The 24,038-nt window shown below is 38.4% G+C and overlaps 1 protein-coding gene across 4 annotated transcripts in view; it reads left to right on the forward strand.

Moving 5' to 3' along the window:
* The window catches only part of TNRC18 (trinucleotide repeat containing 18), a 91,737-nt gene that overhangs the window by 36,784 nt on the left and 30,915 nt on the right, over window positions 1-24,038 (forward strand). For 2 of the 4 annotated variants that reach the window (XM_075285113.1, XM_075285114.1), the window contains exons 7-14: window positions 162-305; window positions 3,761-4,107; window positions 10,492-10,786; window positions 11,178-11,981; window positions 12,110-12,288; window positions 15,995-16,131; window positions 21,009-21,134; window positions 22,084-22,234. In XM_075285113.1, the coding sequence (XP_075141214.1) occupies window positions 162-305; window positions 3,761-4,107; window positions 10,492-10,786; window positions 11,178-11,981; window positions 12,110-12,288; window positions 15,995-16,131; window positions 21,009-21,134; window positions 22,084-22,234 (2,183 nt within the window). The remainder of the gene's footprint in view (window positions 1-161; window positions 306-3,760; window positions 4,108-10,491; window positions 10,787-11,177; window positions 11,982-12,109; window positions 12,289-15,994; window positions 16,132-21,008; window positions 21,135-22,083; window positions 22,235-24,038) is intronic. The other 2 variants (XM_075285115.1, XM_075285116.1) reach the window with 2 other exon arrangements.

The following is a 24,038-nucleotide window of genomic DNA, read 5'->3' on the forward strand; positions in this document are numbered from 1 at the left end:
ATTTCCTCTGTTTAAAATAGACAAAAAAAAAAAAACTAAAGGAAATGTGTATGCCATTTTGCAGGAAGGGATTGTTGGTGAATTTTTCTTTTGATTTTTAATTTTAAGTAGAATTTAAGCAGTTACTGGTTTTCTCAATTTATTTTATATTTGTATTCCAGGTTTGGCTCATCCAACTCTTCACCAGGGAATAAACCCATCAATACCAGGAGTAGCTGCATCATTTCCACCCACTTACAATTTTGCAAGAGAACCCCGCAGTGGCCAAATTGTGGTCATTCCAGCTGAACATATATCACATTTTGGTATGTAAAAAAAATAAAATAAGAGACACATTTGACTGTACTTGTATTCTGTTTTGAGAAATACAGGCACGACATTTCTTAGAAAAGGCAGTAGAATTCATGACTATTTACAGCAATTTAACCTATTGAAAGTAATTAGCAAAAGTGTATATGTCAGTAGAAAAAGCCCAAATAAATCCCCCTATCCCTACCACCTAGCACTGTCAATGGATACGACCTTTAGTCTATCTTTGTTCAGGACGAGCATGAACGGTTTGTTTGTTTCTTTCACTTTCCTTTAGCTGCTTATTAAAACAAGACTATATAACTATACATGTGCCGTCCTAACAAATAGAGCATGTGCAGTGCATGAATGTTGTTTGTTAGCAGTAATAGTCAGTGTGGGAGTTAGAAAGCATACAGAGCAAGGTATACCTGGGAAATGAAGTTTTACTAGTAAGCAGGCAGTCACATGCTCCACTCGGGCCATTGCAAGCTGAAAATGCATTGGGTTGAAGATCTTGAAAGAAAGGGCACATAGGAGAAGGGTGAGGTCACAGGTACAGTGCAAATACTTTTTTTTTATTTTAAAACTCGTTTTATTGAAGGAGATGCAACAAAATAAACAGGGTAATCAAGAAAAACATGTACAGAACAGGAAAAGGACAGTGCAAATACTTTACATGTCATCTCAGTGTTTGTCTTTCTGCAGTCTCTTATCACTTCCTATATTTCTCCATTTACCCCCCCCCCCCCTTCAGCTTGTTGAATAGGCCTGAGAAGTCTCACAACACTTATGCAGATCAGATATTATGCAGATGCTTGGAGAGAAGGACTCTGTGTTATCTGTGTGTTTACATAAATAGATAACAGATAATAGATCAGCAAATTGCAAATAGCTGAGCTGATTGTCCTGCTGGCAAGAGCAGTGAGTGCGTGACATCACTTGTCCTATAGGTTCATGGTTATAGCAACACTGTGTAAACAATGGGAGGAATAAGTTCTCATCGTAGGCAAACAAAGCAGCAGTTCTAAAGCAATATATTTAGGAAAAGTCTTCAATTTACATATGCTACCAGTATAAATAGTATCATTGAGATGGGACAACCCCTTTAAGTTGTATGGTGGGAAATCCCCTTTAAGGTTAAGTGTGTTACTTTGATCTATAGTAGGACAGAATTAACCCACTGTACATCTACCTATTGGTTTCTGTTATTTGTTGGTACTATACATTCACATACCAGAATACTGTTTGTTGCATACCTGACCGTATCTTAGTAGACTTGTACAAAAACAAATAAAAAACAACATAGAAAAACCCTTTCCCCCTCCCCAAAACCTCCCCGAGAGCTCTATGTGATAGGGCAAAAGAGTAAGGCCCTATAGTTTGAGCATGCGGTTAGTTATTCTGGCCTGGCTGGGTTGACACTTTTGGCAGTCACTACAGAGGACGCTTCAGCGGTTGCTGAGTCATTCAGTGCTCCTTGTAGTGCCTGTTTTTTATTGTAAAGGCCTCAGACCACCATACTTATGATATGCTCCTAATAAGTTGCTTCAGTATATTTTGATGTCTGCTAGAATTCATGTAGCATCAAAATGGAGGCCTCCTAGTTGACACTAGTATACAGTTTGAGAAAATGCTACTACAGCTGATACACGAACACATTTCGATAAGGTGTGGGCCCTGTGGATGCTACTGGTCTGTCATTTTGTTCACAATTATAACCCCCAGAATGAGTAACTCTGGTTTTACACCTGCCTCCTCCATGGTATGACTCCCAAAATTATAGGGAATAAGTTTCCAATTTTGTAAAGGAGCTCTATCATTGAGAAAAGTAATTTTTAGCTAAGCACATACTTGCATAGCCTTTAGAAAAGCTATTTTTACACCTACATTTTGTATGTAAGTTGCCTCAGTAGTGTTTGAATAAGTCAGTTTTTATTCATATGCTAATTAGCCTCCTCCGTGCACCCGGAAGTGTCTGTGAGCACTTCTATGTGTATGAGAGCAGAGAGGCTGCTGTGCTGATGCCTCATCTCTCTGCTCTCATACACATAGAGAATAGCAGAGGGTGCATAGATACGCTTCTGGAGTACACAGAGAAGGCTAATTAGCATGTGAATAAAAACGGACTTATTCAAAAACTACTGAGGTAATTTACATACAAAAGGTAGGTGTAGAATAGACGTTCTAAAAGCTATGCCAGTATGTGCTTAGCTAAAAATGACTTTTCCCAATAATAGAGCCCCTTTAACTATGTATTGCTTGTTTTGTTTCTTTCCTCTGTATTTTGTCTTTATATTTGAAGTGTAACATTTTCTGTGTGTGTGTGTGTGGGGGGGGGTTATTTTATTTTTTACATGCATGTTCAATTGGTAACTTTGTTATATACGCTGGCATCTCTGCCGAAATATAGACTACTTTTGTGATAATTCTCAATTATTACACTATTTTCTATTCTTTTTTGTAGTCAATACCGCTCCATATTGTGTTAATAAAGTATGTTTTCAGTCAATAAATACTTATGAAACAAAAAAAAAAGTGTCTGGTTTACACATGTGCACATAGCAGTCATGCTGGGAACTTTTATATGTTGCAGGAATGTTTTGTAATGTTGCCAGTGTGCAGTATTACAATACATAGAATTTGTTGGCAGCCCTGTGTTCAATTAAAGCCAAACCCTCTATTTTCAATGTGAAACAGAGGGGTAACTTGCAGCTTTTAAGCATTGTCATAGCGCCCATCCCTTCATTGATGCAATTTGTTCTAATGTAGACAAACACCCTGTTTTCAGAGTGAAGTATAAGATACCATAAGGATTAGGAACAGACTGCTGTACAGCAGGTAAATGTGTAGTGTCAGCCAGCACTGAAGAAAACATATTTCTCTAAAAAGATATTTTACAAAGTTCTTATATTCACCTGCGCTATTCATTTATGAAAAGTATGGTAGTTTTTTTTGTTTTGTTTTGTTCTTTTACTACACATTCCGAAAGTCATGCGTAAAGATACATTAAAGGGGTTGTCCAAGACCTAGATATAAAGGGTACTGATGACCTACACACAAGATTTTCTGGAAGGCAACGCTTATTTTGGTCATGCCTTCTTTTCCTAAAAGTAGTTATTGCAGCATAAGAAGCTGGAAATTTTAACCTTTTGCTCAAAAACTTCCTTGTGTCTTTAATATGCCACTTTTCTGTTGAAGGGAGAACTCACCTCAATATATAAAAAATATAGTGCATGCTTAACCATGATTGGTAGAAATCATATACTATCATAAAAGATATTCAAAATTATAAATACTTTATTATAAATACTTTTCAGCTTTATAAATATTTCTACCTTGTGAGTTTCATAGATTTCATTCAGATTTTGGAGCCCCCCCCCTTCCCCGCCCCACTGTATTACCTGTATTAAAAATACCCTATTTCTTTTTATTCAAAATGTATTTATGTTCTGTTTCTGGTACTTTTTAGCAGAATTACTTGATCGGACATCTCCCCTTTGGCCTTCTATGTATTCCTCGACACATACTTCAGTCCAGCATGCGCATCAACTTCAGCTTTTCACTCAGCAGCATCTTGTGCGACAACATGAACTCTACATGTTACTGCAGCAGCAAGCGGCACATTCCATAGATCTACAGAGGGGCGCACAAGTGGACAGTATGGAGTCACAGAGAACTGAACAACCAGATGTACTGGATTTACAGAGAAATGCTGACATCTTGGAACTACAGAGAAACACACAACTGGAAGCTAAAGAATTCCAGAGGAAACCCCAACATGATTCTCAACAATGCCACAGAAATGAACAACTTACGGTAAGACCTTAGCTATTTACATATACAATCTTTTTTTCCTTTTTATTATTGACAAGATTTCATGGTGTCTCGTGGTTTCTGCTAATTCTTTTTTCACAACCAAAGTAGAGAAGTACCTACTGTATGTTGAGATAAGTGATTCTGTAGGATGCTTATTGTAGCCATCCTTATTACTCTCCTAGTGAGATATCAAGCTTAGGCTCCATCATATTTAATTACACATTAGACAAACACACTTTTAACCCCCTTCCCGCCGATGGCACTTTTTAACTTTCTGACCAAGCTCGATTTTTCAAAACTGACGTGTCACTTTATGTGGCAATAACTTTGGAACACTTTAACTTACCAAAGTGATTTTGAGATTGTTTTTTTCGTAACACATTGTACTTCATGTTAGTAGTAAATTTTGGTTGATATGTTTTGTGTTTAATTATGAAAAAATAGGAAATGTGGTGGAAATTTTGAAAAATAAGCATTTTATAAAGTTTGAAATGATGTGCATTGCATACAGATAGTCGACCCGCCAAAATTATATCATAAATCTAATGTACCAGATCTCTGCTTTATGTCAGCATCAAACTTTAGTCACCCTTTTATTTTTTACGGACATTAGAAGGTTTACAAGTGAAACAACAATATTCAAAATTTTCAAGAAATTTCCAAAACCCATTTTTTAAAGGACTAATCCAGTTATGAAGGGGTTTTGAAAGACCCTTGTATTAGAAACCCCATAAATCACCCCATTTTCAAAACTGCACCCCTTAAATAAGCCAAAACAACATATACCTAGTATTTTATCCCTATAAGTGCTTAACAGGAATTAATACTAAATGGAGGTGAAATTTTCAAATTTGATTTTATTTTACTAATATTTTCGTTTAGCCCTAGAATTAGCCCTAGCACATTCACAAGGGGTTAAAGGAGAAAACGCATCTCACAATTTGTTATGCAAGTTCTCCGGACTACCATAGTACCCAACTTGTGGGTGTAAACTAATATATGGACATACAGCGAGACGCAGAAGGGAAGGCGCGCCAAGGAGCTCTTAGAGGGCAGATCTGGCTGGGATCAGTTTCAGGAACCATGTCGCATTTACAAAGCCCTTGAGGTGTCAAACAGTGGAAACCTCTAGAAAGTGACCCCGTTTTGAAAACCGCACCCCTCAAAGAATTTATCAAGTGATGTAATGAGCATTAGTAACCCCGAAGTGAGTATGTAAGCTGTGCGGAGTAAATTGGGTACACCAAATCCCATTCTATTTTCCCACTAGCTCCTATGACACGGACGGGGAAGAGGAGCATTCTGGGGGGTCAGCGCTGTCCCCTGAGAACGCTCGCACAGCTTATACATTTCCTTTTAGTCACAGCCACTTATGTCCTAATGATTTGGTGACTTTTGGGGTTTTTGTCTTCACATTATACAAGCTAGATTTTTATTTTTATTCTCTGGCAATGTGGCCATATGAGGGCTTGGTGATTTAGATATTAGATGTACTTCAATCACTCAAAACACACTAAAAAGTATATAGGTAGATTTATTAACCCATAAAAAGCACCAATATACATTTCTTTTTTTTAAAAAAAAAAAAAAAAAACATTTTTTGCCCGGAAAACCCCTTTAACTTAAATTTTCAGAAATTACTTGAGGATGACTTAGTAGAGAACCATAAAGTAAAAACAAGCTTACTTTATGGCTCACTTTAGCAGGTGAACGAAAAAACTTCCTACAATAATAATTGTCCCTTAATATTGAAAAAAAAATTTCTTAATTGTGCATTTCTATGAACCGCCTAGGATTAATCCAGAGTTTATGCATCAATGCATCCTGCTTGGACAGCCTAACAAAATGTCCACCATCTACAATTTGAAATACAAAATGTGCCTCTATATAAATGATGGAGCAGTGAAACGAAATAATATTGTCTGAAGTCAGGTATTCCATAACCCCCCTTAGCCTTGCTCAACTGCATCTGCTCTAAACTCGCCCTGAAGGGTATAACCCATCCCCTTCCCACCCCAACAAAGTATTAATTAAATTAAATTATCTATAATTTAAAAAATAGATATTAGTATTCATTACAGGGAGTGAGCTAACATGAAGGAATTGCAACATAAATACCATGTTACTTTCTTAAATTCTAAAAGATGGCTTTAGGGAAGTCTGTCTCCCAAACTCTTTATTTATCTAGAAGTAATAAATAGAGATGAGCGAATACCGTCTTCAGAGCTACACTGCAGGAACAGTGTATATACACTCAACCTGCCAAAGCTTCACAAAAGCCCTTTTTAGGGCTCAAATTCATTACATGGGTCCCATAGGGGTAAGAATAAAGCTTCGTACTGTCACCTGTGTACATCTGACAATGCATCAGGGTAGCATAAAGGGATGAGGACGAGGATGTGGAAATCCAGCTGAGGATCCAGGCCACAGTCGAGCTACTGCGGATCCATTGGCTACTGGAGATGGGCAGCTAGCAGTGCCCCTCGTCATTAGCACAAAGGGATGGGGATGTGGAAATCCTGTTGGGGATCCAGGCCGCAGTAGCTCGACTGTGGATCCAATTAGCTACTGGAGAGGGGCAGCCAGCAGTGCCACAACTTCAAGCAGGGTACCCCGCTGACCAGGCCCGAGCACCAGGAACCTATGTTACAGTGGATAGCAGATATAGTGGACCCGCAACCAGCATGTCCTGTCAACAGTATTGACGAGACACGGTTCCATGTGTCTGTACCAGCTCACAAGTTCCTCGTCGTCCTCCTCCTCCAACACCATCACCGTTAAAAAAAAAATAATTAAAAAAAAAACAAACATGTAATGTTTTAGCGCAAATAATATTTTAGGGCTCACCCCAAGGGCCTGACAAATAATGTATTAGGGCTCACCCCAAGGGCCTGAAAATTAATGTTTTAGGGCTCACCCCAAGGGCCAAAAACTAAAACTCTGCTGGTTAAAGGCTCAACTCACCCAAAGGGCTAAAAACACTGCTGGTGCAAAGCTCAATTCACCCAAAGGGCCAAAAACATTACTGGTACAAGGCTCAATTCACCCCAAGGGCCAATAACTAAAACACTGCTGGTGCAAGGCTCAACTCACCCCAAGGGCCAAAAATACTGCTGGTGCAAGGCTTAAGGGCTAAAAACATTGCTGGTACAAGGCTCAACTCACCCCAAGGGCCAAAAAGTAAAACACTGCTGGCGCAAGGCTCAACTCACCCAAAGGGCCAAAAACACTTTTATGGTTTTTATGGTTTTATTTTAAAATGGGGGGTGGGGTGGGTAAAATTACATTAGCGGTGCCTGAATAGCCTTTTTAAAGGCTATTCACACACATGTGGGGCTCATACAGCATAATTTTGCTGATAAAGCCCCTTTAATGCTTTCACATCAAGGGATGCAAATAATGTTCAATGTGAAAGATACAATCCTGCAATTTTAAGAACAACCATGCTGTCCCTAATGTATGAGAAAAAGCTCAACACAAATTCCCTCAAAATCCTTATATACTGACTGCACTGCAGGTCTGTAACTTGTACAGTATTGAGTTACATGAGATCCCACGTTACCTGATATGAGTGATCCTCTCAAGACTCAATTCATTTTGGGTTTGAGTGCCTCGGGTCTGGAAACACAGATAACAGTGGATACAAACACAGAGTTTAACCATACGCTGTGCTTCCATTTGCCTTTATGCATTTTAACATTTGAAAACCTTCAAAAACTACCCTTTTTGGAGGAAAGGGGCTTGCTGTAGTTTTTTTTAGACACATAAGGTGACTATATTGCAAAAAAGCAATGTTTTTTCTAGAAAAGCTAGTCCTGTTTGATGACTTGTAAATGCTACATGCTTGTTGTTTAGGAAACAAACGGGTGGCTGTTTGCCTTATTTAATTTTTTTAAAAAATTTTTTAGCCACTAAAAATTATTGCTTTATTGGAGCTATATGCCACACCGAACACCACATTGGTATAAGAAGAAGTAATGGTGGGGTTGTTTGTTGTTATTACGCCAACAGAGTGGCAGTGATAAGTGGCACTGCCAGCTATAGAATTTGAAGAAACATTTGTGCCATTCTGTCAGCTTGCCTTGCACTTCAAAAATGAAATTAGAATTGACTTCTTAAGCCACCAAAAATGTTCCCTTTATGGAAGCAGATGCAACACCAACGAGTGACAGTTGAAGAAAAATTTGTGATGCACTATCAGAGTGCCTGTCCTGCCAGCTGAAAAAGCAAAAATATACTGAAATGGAACAGATTCTATGAAAGTGGGAACAACACTTGGCAAGCAGATTAGTACTTGTATTATCATGCCAGTAATCCCTGTATAGAAACACATGCCATATTAACATTGTGTTGGCACAATTTACATAATTTCAAGGAAAAATTTGGGTACACTACCTGGCTGCCAGCTTAAAAGCTAGAATACCTTTTGAAATGAAAAGGATTCTATGATCCTGAGACCAACACTTTGGGTGACGGAAAAAATACCTGGTTTATCCCTGAATGGGCGGGCCCACATGCCGCATCAACATTGTTAATTTCAAGGCATTCCAAGGAAAATTTGTGGCACAGAATCGGTGTGCCTACCATTTTAAAAGTAATAGAGAATTGAGTGTAGAAAAAGTCACCAAAAAATGTACATAATTTCAATTTGTGTGCCTACTGCCTAGTGTGCCATCTATAAAAGCTATCTTCCAAAAGTGAGATAGAAGTTGTTCTTCTTCTCCCTTTCACAGTTAGCCACTCCATTGTGTCTGTGATTTGCTACATGCAGTAATTATTCTCTGTATACTGGTGCTCAAGTGGATGCTCCATCATATACATTGGTTCCTTTCAGTGTTCCTCACCTCACAAACATGAAGTGAGGGAATGTGAGTGTAAGCAATGGCTTGCCCTGATTATGTTGGGTGCAAGAAATGGTCCAGTGTGGGGAACTGGAGGAGGTGGATGGGTCCGACCTGGTATGGAAACTGTGACTGCCCTGCACCCTTTAGGTGATATCAGTATTACAAAGCCCCGACCTTGCTGCCTTTTTAGACTGTGGCCTCTGATGATTAAAACATTGAGCTAGTAGACCATGAAAGCTATGTCTTGTTCTATACTGCACCACGTATTGATGGTGGCATGCACCTTTGCCCACTTAGACATTTAATAGATGAAGACCACATAGAGATCTCAAGAAAGGACAGCTTTCCTCAAGAAGTAATGATGGGTAGGTATTCTCCATTGAGGCTGTGTTGCTGCTATCATTTGGTGAAATGCACTGGACTCCACTAAGTGGCACAGCAGCAGCTGCATGACCAAAGGGGTTGCTAATTTACTTACCTGTATGTGGTTATTGTTTTCGATGGACCTGGGGCTTGTGGCCATGTTGTGACACCTGAGTCACGTGATAGAATGTGGCCTTCATCCTCCGGGATCCCTCTGCATACCAAGTTGCACCGCTGCCTACTCCACTGAGCTCATGGGTAATTATGTTAGATCAAAGGAGGAGGGGACAGAGTGACCCCAAAGACTGAAGTTCACTTCATATCACATGACTCAGGGGTCTGTGATGTGGTTGGAACCCCTAGGTCCATCGGCTGCAATAATCCGGTTCTGCTATTCTTTAAAATCTGTAAAAGGAAATAAAATAAATAATGAAAAAGTAACTAAGGAATGCAAAAATAATGCACAAATATTTCAATATCTAGATGCAACAAAATCAAGGTCAGGACAGGTAGGTCCCCTAAATAATAGTAACCAATAGTGACCAAGAAAAAGTAGAGCTTCTAAATGGATTCTATAGCTCAGAATATACAGGACAACAGAAAATAGTTCATATAGGTGTCACCGGTCCAAACCTAGTCTGGAAACTGACTCCTTGCCTCATAGTGATCTATGATTCTGGGATTCCCTGCCTCCTTGCCACTTGACTATCTGTACTATATACTGTACGGGATAGGAGAGTTACAACTAAGCAGGGACTCCAAGAATCACAGGTCATCACAATGCAAGCCCCATCTCCTGATTTAGCTTTGAACTGGGAAATTTCCCCAATGTATAGACCGACTTTCCAGTCTGGATTGCTAAGAGAGAATAAGAGGGAAGAGATCAGTTTGTATACAACACATAACTTTTCACATCAAACTAGAAGAATCCTGCCCACTCATCGGGCATGGAAAGCTTTGTACTGCAAGCCGCAGAAGTAACAAAGATATATATGCAGATTAGATGTGTAAATTTGTGACTGCACTACATCTAATACTTCTGCTAATACTATTAAAACAACTGCAATTTCATTTTTTATTTTGTAATAAGAAGAAACTCTTAAAATATCTTTGTCTTTGACATTAGTAATATATTTTCTCAAATATCAAATGGATTTGTCTTTTTTTCTATTTTTAGGAGCGGTTGAAACTAGGGCAAGATAAAGTTGTGGATTTGTCCTCACAAACCAAGGAAAGCCCTGTGTTCAGTTCAGCATCAAATCCTAGCAATAAAGTGTTTGGTTCCTCGCCTCGCCATCTGAACTCTTTTTCTGCAACAAATAAATTGGAAGAAGGGGCTGATGAACAAACTTCTGAGCAGCCGTCTTTCCACAGTGCATTACCTGCTTCAATTTTACCAAACAAAGTGGAAGTTAATGTGGGATCATTAACAAATGCAGATATAAAGGAGGATGACACTTCTCTTCTCCAAGGTTTGTTACGGACTACTGAACTCTGTTGTAAATAACTAAGCCCCTATTTATTAATTTGTGATAAACTTTAAAGCGTACCTCAATTTAGAAACAATTTTTCACATATGAATAGTGCAGGTGACGTAAAAAACTTTGTAATATATCATATTACAGAAATCTGTTTCCTTCTCCGCTTATTAGACTGCTCTTCTGCTTCTGTAGCAGCAGCGATTATTTTATTGTCTTTTCCAGCTGCCTCTTCCTCTCCCTATTGACTATTTGTAGAAGGTAAAAAACTTCCCTTTCGAAGTTCTAGGATTGCCTTTCACTTACGATGTAGAAAATGTATAATATTAATGCTTTTGGTCAGAAATTAAAGTCCATGTTGATCATAACTTATTTCTCTTTTCAGATGTTAGAAGTGGATGCTCAGTGCGGTGTCTTTCACCCTCTTTGCAGCAGCAGCAGCTTTCTTATATAAATCAACCAAATAATGTCGAAAACACGGAAGGTTTTGCTTCTGTTATCAAACTGTCTGAATTAAAGGCTTGTCATGCTGAAACCCCAGATCTGAAATCTGTCCATATTGCTGAGGAATTTGGGGCAGCTGAACCAACAACCGACACGATAAAAATTGAGGATTTTCCTATTATTACAAACTGTAAAATCTCCAATGACCAAGAAATGTCCGAGGGATGCCGTAATTTTTTATTTCAAGAACCAGAGTCTCCAAAAGTAGGTGAAAAGGAAGATAAAGGGAATTTGGAACGTCTTTCCCCTTGTGTCTCTGAAATGAATTTTAGCGTAGGAAAAGGTACATGTTCAACGCAAACAGACTTTGACACGTTCGAGTCTCAAAATGGTGAAATGGATTTAGTGATAATACCTCAAAATGTGGAACAGTCACCCAAAATAAATGAGATCAATGATTTATCCATGATAAATGGAAACCTGTGTACAGATGGTGTGACAGCTGAACCTGTTAACTGTAAGGAAGAAGACATGTGTCCTGAAGAAGGTCCTGATGTGAAATGTATGGACGATCCACTGGCTGGTATGAATGTATTAGCAGCAGCTTCTGAAATGCCACAAGCCTGCTGTTTACCATCCAGAAACACCGCAATTCTGCTTCCTGATATGTCGGCAGATGTCCATGGCATTGTCTTACTAAGTGAAATAGCAGATACCGAAATTGAGAGAAGAAAGCAAATCGACAGTGAGTTTTTGTTTGTTTTTCATAATATTTTGTTGGATGAAATCTGCAATTACCTGCGACTTTCAGACTAAGGCGAATGATGGAAAGCTCGTGTTTAATGTCAGATTTTCTTTGTTTCCACTCACTAGATTTGCAAAGCTACCACATCAGACCTTCTCTTGAAAGCCTGTTAGCTGCTAGCTCGCAAATGTTAATGGAGATTCTTTCTTCACCAACTTTGGATTGCCTAAAAGCTGAATCAATTAGATTACCTCGAGAACTATCTCTTAATAAAAAATATAGCTGGAAGCAAGAAAACAGTTCACCGGTGAGTGGTCATTACAGCTGTATTACACAGCAATGGTTAAATGGCTATGTATGATAGAAGTATTCGTGTGAAAAGGAAATTATCGGCATTATCTCCAGCCTGGAGACTATACAGAGAACAAAGCTTCTAACTTCATTCTTTGTGTATGTTCTGCACTAACATCTGATATTGATGGCATAACCCTTTACTTTGATACCTTAAGACCGCTGCCTAGCTCTGATGTTAAGGCTTGGCTTTTTTTCATCTCCATATTCCAATATGTATAACTTTTTAATATCTCCTTTAACCTAGCCTTGCATGAAGAATTGCATTTTAGATGGCACAATTTGATGTTTTTCTTAGTTTTTATTAACATTTTTGGAATGCTTTTGGGTTCTCCATTTTTGTCATCATGTTTTGTGTTTGATTTTCTTTAAAGTTAAAAATGACATAATAACTTTATCCAACAGGTCATTGCGATTACAGTGATACTATATGTATACAGGTTTTGTTTTATTGTACAACTTTTACTGAATATATCTTTTTGTGAGCACCATATTTTGACACCCATACATTTTTTTTTCTTGTTTATCAGTTGATCAAGTGCAATTTTTCTGTGAAGCAAGCTATAGTTTTTATTGCTATGTACAACCTTTTGGTTACTTTTTTTTTATTTATTTTTTTGCAGGAGGCTAGGTAACTAAGGCCTGGTTCACACCTGCGTTCGGTATTCCGCTCAGGGAGTCTGCTTGGGGACCCGCCAAATGGAATACCAAATGCATTAAAAAGCAGTGAGCAATGAAACCACGTGGACCCCATAACTATAATGGGGTCCGTGTGCTTTCCGGGGGGTGTCCGCACGAATCGTACAGAGAGAAAAGTGCTGTTTGAAGTACTTTTCTCTCTGCATGATTCGTGCACAAAATGCACGGGCCCCATTATAGTCTATGGGGTTCATGTGCTTTAATTGCTCATCACTTTTTAATGCGTTTGATGTTCTGTTCGGGGGTCCCCAAGCAGACTCCCCGAACGGAATACCCAACGCAGATGTGAACCAGGCCTAAGAACAGTTTAAACTTTATGGGGTTTTTTGCCTGTTTGTTTCTTTCTTTTAAATCAAAGTAAAAATTGTTTAAAATAATTCTAAAATAAAAAATAAATAAAAAATTACATATAAAATACCACTGTGTGTATGGACACACAGTGGCATTTGATATGTAATTTTTTTTTATTTTTATTTATCTTTAGAATTATTTTATACAATTTTTACTTTGTTTTATAATTTTTACTGTCCCAGAAGTGAAACATGACATTTCTTGATCCCCTTTACAATACATATCAATACTTCTGTATTGCCCTATATAGTACATTACCTCAGATTACTGTACTTTCAGTGATAGGTCTGCAAATGATCAAATTGTCAAGCACCTAGTTCCAATCTGTTTCATGTGGTAGGGGCATAAAACCAAGATTGAAAGCAGTTTTGTAGCCACATGAACCCTCAAAAATCAGATAAAGTGGTTTAGGATGATTGTGCGAAGCCTCCTGTTCTTTGACACGCCAGGTATTGCCAATTGTTACAAACTGAAAAACACCAACAGATCACTGTGAACCTAGGCCAAGATGGCAGCACTGTTCAATGTTGCATGTCCTGGTGGTTAGGAGAACAACTATGAGCTGGAATGATAGCATAAGGTATACAAAGGCAAACCTCTGTGTGGACAGATACCACATGACAATGACATAATGATCTACTCTACAACTCCCATGCCTAAGGTGGCAAACCATGTCAACACAAACCATCAGAAGACATTTGCACGAAATTGGACTATGAACCATACATCGAGTTGGCGTGACCTAACATCATTGCATAAACTCTTAAAGGTTTAAATTGAGATCTTTCCTCTTCAGCGATTAGTCTTGCTTTTATTTAACCCCTTCCCGACATGCGCCATAATAGTACGGTGCGTGTCGGGTCTGTAACTATGGCCATAGCCGCTTTAAGCAGTAGACAACCGGCTCTGATGCGTCCGATCGGTCCCCGGACCGATCGGAGGCATTAACCCCTCCGGCGCTGCTGTCAAAGGCGCCGGAGGCACCATTATCCCGACGGCGCATGGGCGCCGCCATTTTGGCAAGGATCGCCGGCTCCTGGAGCATGCTCCAGGGCCGACGTCATGTTGCAGTGACAGCCGGGAGCCTTGTTAAAGGCTCCCAGCCGGTCTGCAAATTCTCTCTTTTGCAGGCTGGTGTATACAGCCTGCAAAAGAGATGATGCTTTTTTGCAATGCATTGCAATGCATTAGCATTGTAATGCATTGCATTAGTGATCAGACCCCCTGGGGTTCAACACCCCTAGGGGGTCTAATAAATGCAAAAAAAAAATAAAAAGAAAAGTAAAAAAAAATATAAAAAAATATAAAAAGTATTAAAAGTTCAAATCACCCCCCTTTCCCTAGAACAAATATAAAGTAGTTAAAAACTGTGAAACATATACATGTTAGGTATCCCCGCGTCCGAAATCGCCCGCTCTACAAATCTATAAAAATATTTTTCCTGTTCGGTAAACGCTGTAGCAGGAAAAATAGTCAAAAGTGCCAAACCGCCGTTTTTTCACTGTTTTAATTCTGATAAAAATTTGAATAAAAAGTGATCAAAGCAATAACATTTCCCGAAAATGGTAGAACTAAAAAGTACACACGGCCCTGCAAAAAAAGACGCCCTATGCATCCCCGTACACCTATGTATAAAAAAGTTACGGCCGTCGGAATATGGCGACTTTTAGAAAAAAAAATTTTTTAACACCGTTTTGGAATTTTTAGGGGTCAAAATGTAAATAAAACCATATAAATTTGGTATCCCTGGAACCGTACCGAAACACAGAATATAGGGGACATGTCATTTTGGCTGCACAGTGAACGCCGTAAAACCAAAGCCCGTAAGAAAGTCGCAGAAATGCATTTTTTCTTCAAATCCACCCCATTCTGAATTTTTTTCCTGCTTCCCAGTACATTATATAGAATAATTAATGGTGGCATCATGAAGAAAAAATTGTCCCGCAAAAATTAAGACCTCATATGACTCTGGGAGCGGAGAAATAAAAAAGTTATGGGGTTTAGAAGGAGGGGAGTCAAAAACGAAAATCAAAAAATGCCATCGGCGGGAAGGGGTTAAAAGCAGTGATAGCCAGAGGTAGGTCTGGTGACCATGTGGACCATATCACAAGGGAATGGCATATAAGTCTTACTCCTGGGATATTGGCGTGGGGTGGCATAGTGCATTGCGGCCTGACCCCTTTAGTCTCATTTCAGTTATACTTATAGTTCAGCATTAGATTTGACTTGGTTGTAAAACTAGCTGTACCATTATTTCTCTGTGTCCTAGGAACAATTTCAACTGTTTCTTTTTTTATGACATTTTCATATCATTGACCTTATTAATGATCCAGTGATTTCCATAATTCCAAGACTTTTCCTTCTTCTGTTGCAGTTTAATGTATAAGCGTGTATGTGTGTATCTTGGGCATTGGTTTCTTAGCAAAAGATGTAGTCTATTTAAAAGAACAGGAAACTGTAAGAGAATACATAGCAGTACTATAGCCGCAATGACCGTACTCAGTTTACCCCTCTTACAAGCGGTGTAAAGGATATTTTATTTCCATTTGAATCTACAAGTCTTATATCCGATTTGAGAATTTGAATATATTTTCTCAACTTCTTTTGTGCAGCATTTTTCAATCGCATCCGCTATTGAGGACATGGACTCAGTGGAACTTGATTGTAGGGTAAGGCTTGCAGAGTTGCAGAAACAATACAAGGAGAAACAAAGGGAATTGGCAAAGCTACAGAGGAGAAGGGATACTGAGTGAGTAACATCTTTTGATACAGACTATTATTATTTATATAGCACCATTAATTCCAGGGTGCTGTACATTTGAGGGTTTACATACGGTACTATAAAATGTACTTTCATGCAGATTTATCACCAGAAACATTCCAGTTTTTTTTTTGTCTGCCCCATTTGAAGATGATACTGTAATATAATCAGAGCTGCGGAGTCTGCAGAGTTGGAGGCAGTTGTAGGTTGAGTTGGGGTCAGTAAGAATAAAATGATTTAAAATCATATTATACAATTATCAATTATTGTATGATTAATTATATGCAGTTATTTGCATATTTACTTTCATACTAATTCATTTACTAGTTTTACATTTACTTTTCTTGTGAATTAGAGCCCGTGCACATGATGTAACGCGGCGCTGATTCAGCACTTCAAAACAGAATCCCATTGACTTCAATGGGTTCCGTTTAACCCATTGAAATCAATGGGTTAAAAAGCCATGTATCAGAATCAGCACCACATTACATCGTGTGCGCAGCCCTTAGGCTCCATTCCCACGGAGTAACGCGCCGCGAGCGCTCAAAACAGATCCCATTCACTTCAACATGTGTCGGCTTATGGGCACTACATATTGAAATCAATGGGAGACTTTTTAACCCATTGATTTCAATGTGTAGCGTGCGTGAGCCGCCACACATTGAAGTGAATGGGATCTGTTTTGAGTGCTCACACTCTGACACGTGTATACGTGTCTGAATGCGAGGCACATTACTGAGCCTTAGAGTTTTACTGCTTCTGCCTGACCATGGCTTTCACCCATTTATAAAGGAGTTGGGATAGAAGTCTAAGTTGGGCTGTGGAAGAATAGAGGAGTCTGAGTTGGTGGTTGACCTAACAACTCTGCAGCCCTAAGTATAATTTTACTGAATAAGGTTAAGGCCCCATATTGCAGAATACAGCTGAAGAATGCTCTGGAAAAAAAGCACTGGAAACGTATCACGTTTTTTTTTTCTCTCACTAAACCTATAGGGCAAACACAAGTGTTTCCGCAGATAAAATTGACATGCTGCGTTTTTGAAAACGTAGCTTTTCCAGTGTGTTATTATTTGTCTGGGAGCATAATATTCTGATGATCACAACATTTTACTTTTTTATTTAATGGCTTTCATCTACCAGGGTAAATAACGTTAATTATTGGACAGTTTGAACTTGGACTTGCAGCATAGCCACGCAAGGGATGATTTCCTGTTGTCATTGAACAGAGTCTGACGAAGGTCCATCGGACCGAAAACGTTCACTCGTGCTTTACTAAATAAAATGGTGATTGGTTAACACAAACCAAGTGTGAAGTTCATCCACATCTTCCAAGTTGTACCTAGAAGATGAATAATTTTGTCTAGACAAAGTGATATATCAGGAATGGGCTTTATGCCACCCAGTTTCTAGCTAAACTAATTGTGTAGTCCCCAATCTGATCATTCTACATTTTTCAGAAATTATCCTATTAATATTATAAATGTGAAAGTTTGTGGGTTTGTGAGTTTGGATGTTCGGATGTTTGTTCCTCAATCACGGAAAAACGGCTCCACCGATTTGGCTGAAATTTTCCACAAACATAGTTAATACACCCGATTGCGCAATAGGCTACTTTTCGTCACAACAGCGCACATACGTTTTTCCCAGGACCCCCACAAAACCCAAACTCACACCACCATCTCTGCAATCTCACACACTTTGGACCACAGCAAGCCACAAAATTCATATTGCCCTCTACAGCCTCGCCCCTAACCCCACACAATCACATATACATATACTTTACCACTTTGCCCCTCACCTTAACGCTACTCCAGGAGGCTCTCTTTAACGCTCCGGAGCAGCCATGTTTGCCGACCCCCACCGCTCTGACAATCCGTGACACCGCCCACCCATGTCAATACCCCTAGGCGGTCTAATAAATGCAAAAAAAAAAGTTTAAAAAAAAGTCAAAAAAATATTTAAAACAAAAAAAAAAAAAAAGGATTAAAAATTCTAATCACCCCCCTTTCCCTAGAACACATATAAAAGTAGTTGAAAACTGTGAAACACATACATGTTAGGTATCCCCGCGTCTGAAATTGCCCGCTCTACAAAGCTATACAAATATTTTTCCTGTTTGGTAAATGCCGTACCGGAAAAAATGGTCAAAAGTGCCAAACCGCCATTTTTTCACTGTTTTGATTCTGATAAAAATTTGAATAAAAAGTGATCAAAGCAATAACATTTCCCGAAAATGGCAGAACTAAAAAGTACACCCGGTTCCGCAAAAAAAGACGCCCTATACATCCCCGTACACGGAAGTATAAAAAAGTTACGGCTGTCGGAATATGGCGACTTTTCAAAAAATAATTTTTTTAAACAGTTTTGGATTTTTTTTAAGGGGTCGAAATGTAAATAAAACCATATAAATTTGGTATCCCCGGAATCGTAACGAAACACAGAATACAGGGGACATGTCATTTTGGTTGCACAGTGAACGCCGTCAAACCAAAGCCCGTAAGAAAGTCGCAGAAATGCATTTTTTTCTTCAAATCCACCCCATTCTGAATGTTTTCCCTGCTTCCCAGTACATTATATACAATAAATAATGGCGGCATCATGAAGAAAAATTTGTCCCGCAAAAATTAAGACCTCATTTGACTCTGGGAGTGGAGAAATAAAAAAGTTATGGGGTTTAGAAGGAGGGGAGTCAAAAACGAAAATCAAAAAATGCCATCGGCAGGAAACGGTTAACTTCAAGTACTTCTGTCCCAAAGTCACTATGTAAAGTTTCTCACAACACCGTATATATAGCAGCTCAAATACAAAGAAACTTCAACACAAAAGTCTCACGTATTCTCTGAATTACAGCAACAACAAGATACAAACTTACATTTCATATCCCATACCTTATACACAGTACGAAAACCTTACCCGCGCCTGTATATACCCACTTCTACAATCACCGCAGACGAAGTCGCGGGTACCAGCTAGTTATTAATAACATTAATATTGAGATTTGATATGTGAAGATTTCTTTAATCTAAAATGTATTAAAACACTCTTTTATTTTGAACTACATATTCACCACAATTGTGTGCCTTATATAAGAATCCTTGGTATATCATTGAAACGACACTCCAGCATTTATTTATTTTTATAACTGTAATTTTTACAGTTATACGTGAATGGTAAAACAGCAATCAGGAAATAAACGGAAAATAAAGGGAAAAACTGTCATAAATATCTCAGCAGATGGTAGGGAACAGTACCAAAAACGTATAACAGCAATATTACAAGATAAACCCCTGGAAGGGCACATATAAGAGAAGGAAAGAAAGAGGAAAAAAAATGAAAAGGGGGGGAAAAAACAGAAGGGAACAACCTTTCATTGACCTAATGGCCTTGGAGAGTACAATAGGCATCCCATTGTGATTAAATATCCTGGAACACATCCGTAGTGTTGTTGAGGTTTTCTGTTAAATATTCAAAGGTGCAGATATCTTTCATTCTGACAATAAAATCCGGCCCTGACGGCAGAGACATTGACCTCCAGTTGCATGCTATAAAGATCTTTTCAGTTGTGCAGAGGTATAGGAAAAGTCGGGAGGATGCCCTACCAAGGTGTCTTGGGGGGAAAACTAAGTAGGTAAATCAACGGATCTAGTGGTAACCTCTGAATAAAGAGGGTGTCTATCATTGCCTTGGCCTCCCTCCAGAAACCCAAAATATATGATACAGAGAACCATGGCCCGAGTGGCATCACCAGTAAACCGGTGGTATAGCAGGATTAAGGGAGTGTAGGAGAGCAGGGGTATGGTACCAGTGCACAAGTAGCTTGTACTGGGTCTCCCTATGGGTTATGCATGTAGAGGACTTCGCCGCTCAGGACCAGACCAACTGCCATTGACCCATGGTAATAAATCGGCCCAGGGCCTCCTTCCATTTGGTCATGTATTGATGGGCCGGGGGTGCACCATCTTCCGGAGAAGAGCAAGTTGATAAAGGTAGACGATTGAACCCCTAGTACAGACACCAGACAGTTTTTCCCTTTTTTTTTTTCATTTATTTCCTGATTGCTGTTTTACCATTCATGTATAACTGTAAAAATTACAGTTATAAAAAAAAAAACTGGGAGGGCCGGGAGAATGTGAGCAAGCCAAGGAGTATGCGAACCAGGTGAACCACCTGTTGTTAGTGTAGCCACTTCGAGGATGGGAGTCCAAGAGTAGAAGTGAGAAAAATGAAAGGCCTGAGCTCCAGAGTAGACGGGTCAACCATGTCTGCAATACGATAGAGACCCGCCTTCGATCACACCCGGACCATGCTGGAGGTCATGCCTTCTGGGAGTAGAGGATTGTATAGAATATTGATCATGGAAGGAGAGCAATAGGCATCAGATAATGCAAGAGGCAAAAGCAGTGTGGGAAGGTATTTTGATACAAGAAGTAGGGCAGAAGAATGTAGGGGGCAAGACTATGAACAATCTCAATAATATCTGCAGGCAAACCATGCTAGAAAAAAAGGTCACACTTTTATCATTTGACGTTTTGAAGAAAGTGAAAAAAATAAGAAGACACTAAGAGTATCACAAAATAAGAACTAAAAAAATTCCTGGAGTGTCCCTTTAAGTTTACAGGTGGCATTTTTGTTTATGATTTTCCTCTATATCTTAGGCCCTGTTTACACTGTTTATTTTTTGACAGTATACCCTCACAGTTAACAGTTCAGAGTAGTTCACCATGCTGGGAATAGAGCATAAAATGTTTTGGGGGGGTTTTTTAAGCATTTTTTTCCTTCATTCTGTTTCTATAGCACACAATAATTATACTTTTTTTTGTAATCTGCAAACACATTTTATGTTATTTTCATTATATTCTTTGTAGGGAAAAATCTGATGAGAAAATTAAGCCCTTAACAAGAAGGGGCCCTGGTAGGCCAAAGAAGAGGAAACATGGAATAATTCCTACATGTCATAATCAAGAAAGGATGAAAAATAGGAACAACAGAAAGTAAGGATGCAGACTAAAATACAGAAGCCACTTGTATTGGATAGAACTAAAAATAAATGTATACCTAAAACTGGCCACTCTGTTGGCATTAGTCACTGGCAAAGCTGACCTGAGACCTCTGAAAAAAATGAATTGTGGCCAGTAGAGCAATTACAATAGACTTACATTTCCTAATTCACTTCTCTGCTTTGCTGTGTAGACCTGGACAGGTTCAGCAGACTTGACAGCTCTATTGGACTGCTTGAGGCCTAGATAGGGCAGAGTAGTAATGCTATACACAGAAATAAGGCTGTTTATGTATCTATCCTGCTACTCCCTGGTATTTCAGTCACTTTCTGGTGACTACTCACTTGGCTTTCATTTATTGCAACAACAATAACACATAAAATCTTGCTTTATACAGAAAGTGCAGGAAAAAGGGTTGTGGAGTTGATACTACCAACTCTAATCCGTCTCTTTTTATACATACTAATTTTGACTCCTATTCTGACCTACTCCATCACAAACAGGACTGTATGTTTCTGGGAGGCAGGGACTGCTAGAAGCATGATAACTATACTGCTAGTAGCCCCTCTCCCTGCATAAAGAAAGTGCAGGTGGTTAAATGCTGTGTGAGGGATGGTATCATTTCTTCATTCTTGGGCAAAAAATTTTTTATAAGCATAAGGGTTTGGAAGTAATTTTGGTGGTGGTAGTCTCTGTTTAAATATATACGGGAAGGTTTTTTTTATGTTTTTCCATCTCGCCATTTAGGAAGCCATAACTTTTTTTAATTATATTGTTGACAGCTACATAAAGGTTTATTTTTGGAAGATGAATGAAGACTTGGTACAGAACAAAGTATTCAATGAGAATATTTCATTCATTCAGATCTAGGATGTGTTATTTGAGTGTTCCTTTTATATTTTTGCCTAAAAATTTTCATGTTTTATCTACTGATTATTTGCAGGCTTAGCAAGTGTATTTTACTGTCCGAAAGGACTAAGGCAGGTGATTGTCTACAAACAAGTCTATTAAACATTGAAGACTTGGAAAATGAAAGAAACCATGAAATAGATGATTGGGAGGAGCACAGCAGTACATCAAGCTACCTTTATGAGGTAAATTAGTGTTTTATTTGCTAAGTGTGTGTATATATATATATATATATATATATATATATATATATATATATATATATACATATACATATATACATACATATATACACCATATAGATCAGTGCAGTTTTGGTGCCTGATATGCTAACTAGACTCTCTAATGTCAAGGGTTTGGTCAGACATAATAGGCAAGGAGGCACAATGCTGAGCTCTGCTACTCTCTGCCTTTCATTGGAGCTCTGAGTCATGTCACCTTGCCTGCTCCACTCTGGTTAGCATATCGCTTTTCATCTTCACATTCCAAGAGCCACAACCGTTTTACTTTTAATTTTTCATAGATCTATTTGTCGATAGATTTGTTAACATTCTGGTAATGTATTAAGAAACTAAAGAAAATGGAACTCCACCATTGTTTGTTTGTTTTTTGGTTTTCTTTTTGCAGCGTTCAGTTAGCGGTAACAATGACTTGATATTAACCCTTTGACTACCATATTTTCAGATTATAAGATGCATTTATTTTCATTGTGGCTGTATAAACTCTTAGATGCCAATAACGGTGTTCTCTTTGTGTTTGCTGCACCCATCGGCAATGCCTCATTGCCATAATTTATAGTAGCAATAGTGCCAAGCACCACCTATCGTTCAAGTCCCAGTATGGGACCAATTGCAAATACAGAAAAAAAGCTGCCTAATGTGAAACTAAAAAAATAAGTAAAAGCCATTTTTTCATTTTTTTTTAGAAAAATAAAATAATAAAAAACAATGGCTAAATGTGGTATTGATGCATGCATAAGAATCCATAGCATAAAAATAGAATGTCATCCCGTAAAAAATAAATGAAAAATTTCTGGGTTTTGGGCACAAAAATTTTAAATTTTGTTACAAAGCAATAAAAATAAAATAAATTATATAGTGGTCCAGTATATTAGCTTAACATGTATTGTGATAAAAAAAAATTAATAATAATAATAATAATAATAATGATTTGAATTGTTTCCTCTGTGTACTCTAATCCTGCAGTTATACACCCTAAAACTGTCCACTACTGACATATGGTAAGTAAGTAAGAAATAGGGGGCAGATGAAAGGGTGTATGACTGCAGGATCTGACTTTGTTTTGTTTATAAGCTTGCATATAAAGGAAACTGGCACTATTCACGGTTTGGTGTCCTTCAAACAGAGATCACACTAAGGCATTCATTTAGATCCGTTTGAAGTTTTTCAGCGTTGCTCGGCTGCAATAACCAACATTCCAGTATGAAATTTCCAATAGGAGAGGAAGAAAGTAGCAGCACTCGCCAAGAGTAAAAGTGCTTCTTTTAATCCAGGAAGGTAATTACAAACATCATAATACATGAAAGAGCCACACGCCACGCACTGCCACATTTGTATTTATCTGCCTGGAAAAAAGAAGCGCTTTTACATTTGGTGAATGCTGCTTCCTTCTTCTTCTTCTATCGGAAATTTTGGTTTGTTTGTTACTGAAAGGTTTAATATAGAAGAATTAAAGTTAAGTTCACATCTGTGACAAGAGTCTCTTTTGGAGACTCCATTGCAATGTCCAACTGAAAAAAATCCTGCATGATGTCAATTTTAAAATGACGGACACCCGATGGACCCCATGATAGTCAGTTGGGTTCTGTCGAACTCTGTGTGTTACCGCTATTTTATGGACCAGAACAACAGAGAGACTAAGCTAGTGTGAACCTAATGGAAGCAGATACCATAATTAAATAATAAATGTTTCAAATCACATTTTACATAACTCATAATGGCCGATTGAACTAATGAAAGTAGCTTATCT

Source organism: Leptodactylus fuscus, chromosome 8 (genome assembly GCF_031893055.1).
Source record: "Leptodactylus fuscus isolate aLepFus1 chromosome 8, aLepFus1.hap2, whole genome shotgun sequence".
NCBI classification, from domain to species: Eukaryota; Metazoa; Chordata; class Amphibia; order Anura; family Leptodactylidae; genus Leptodactylus; species Leptodactylus fuscus.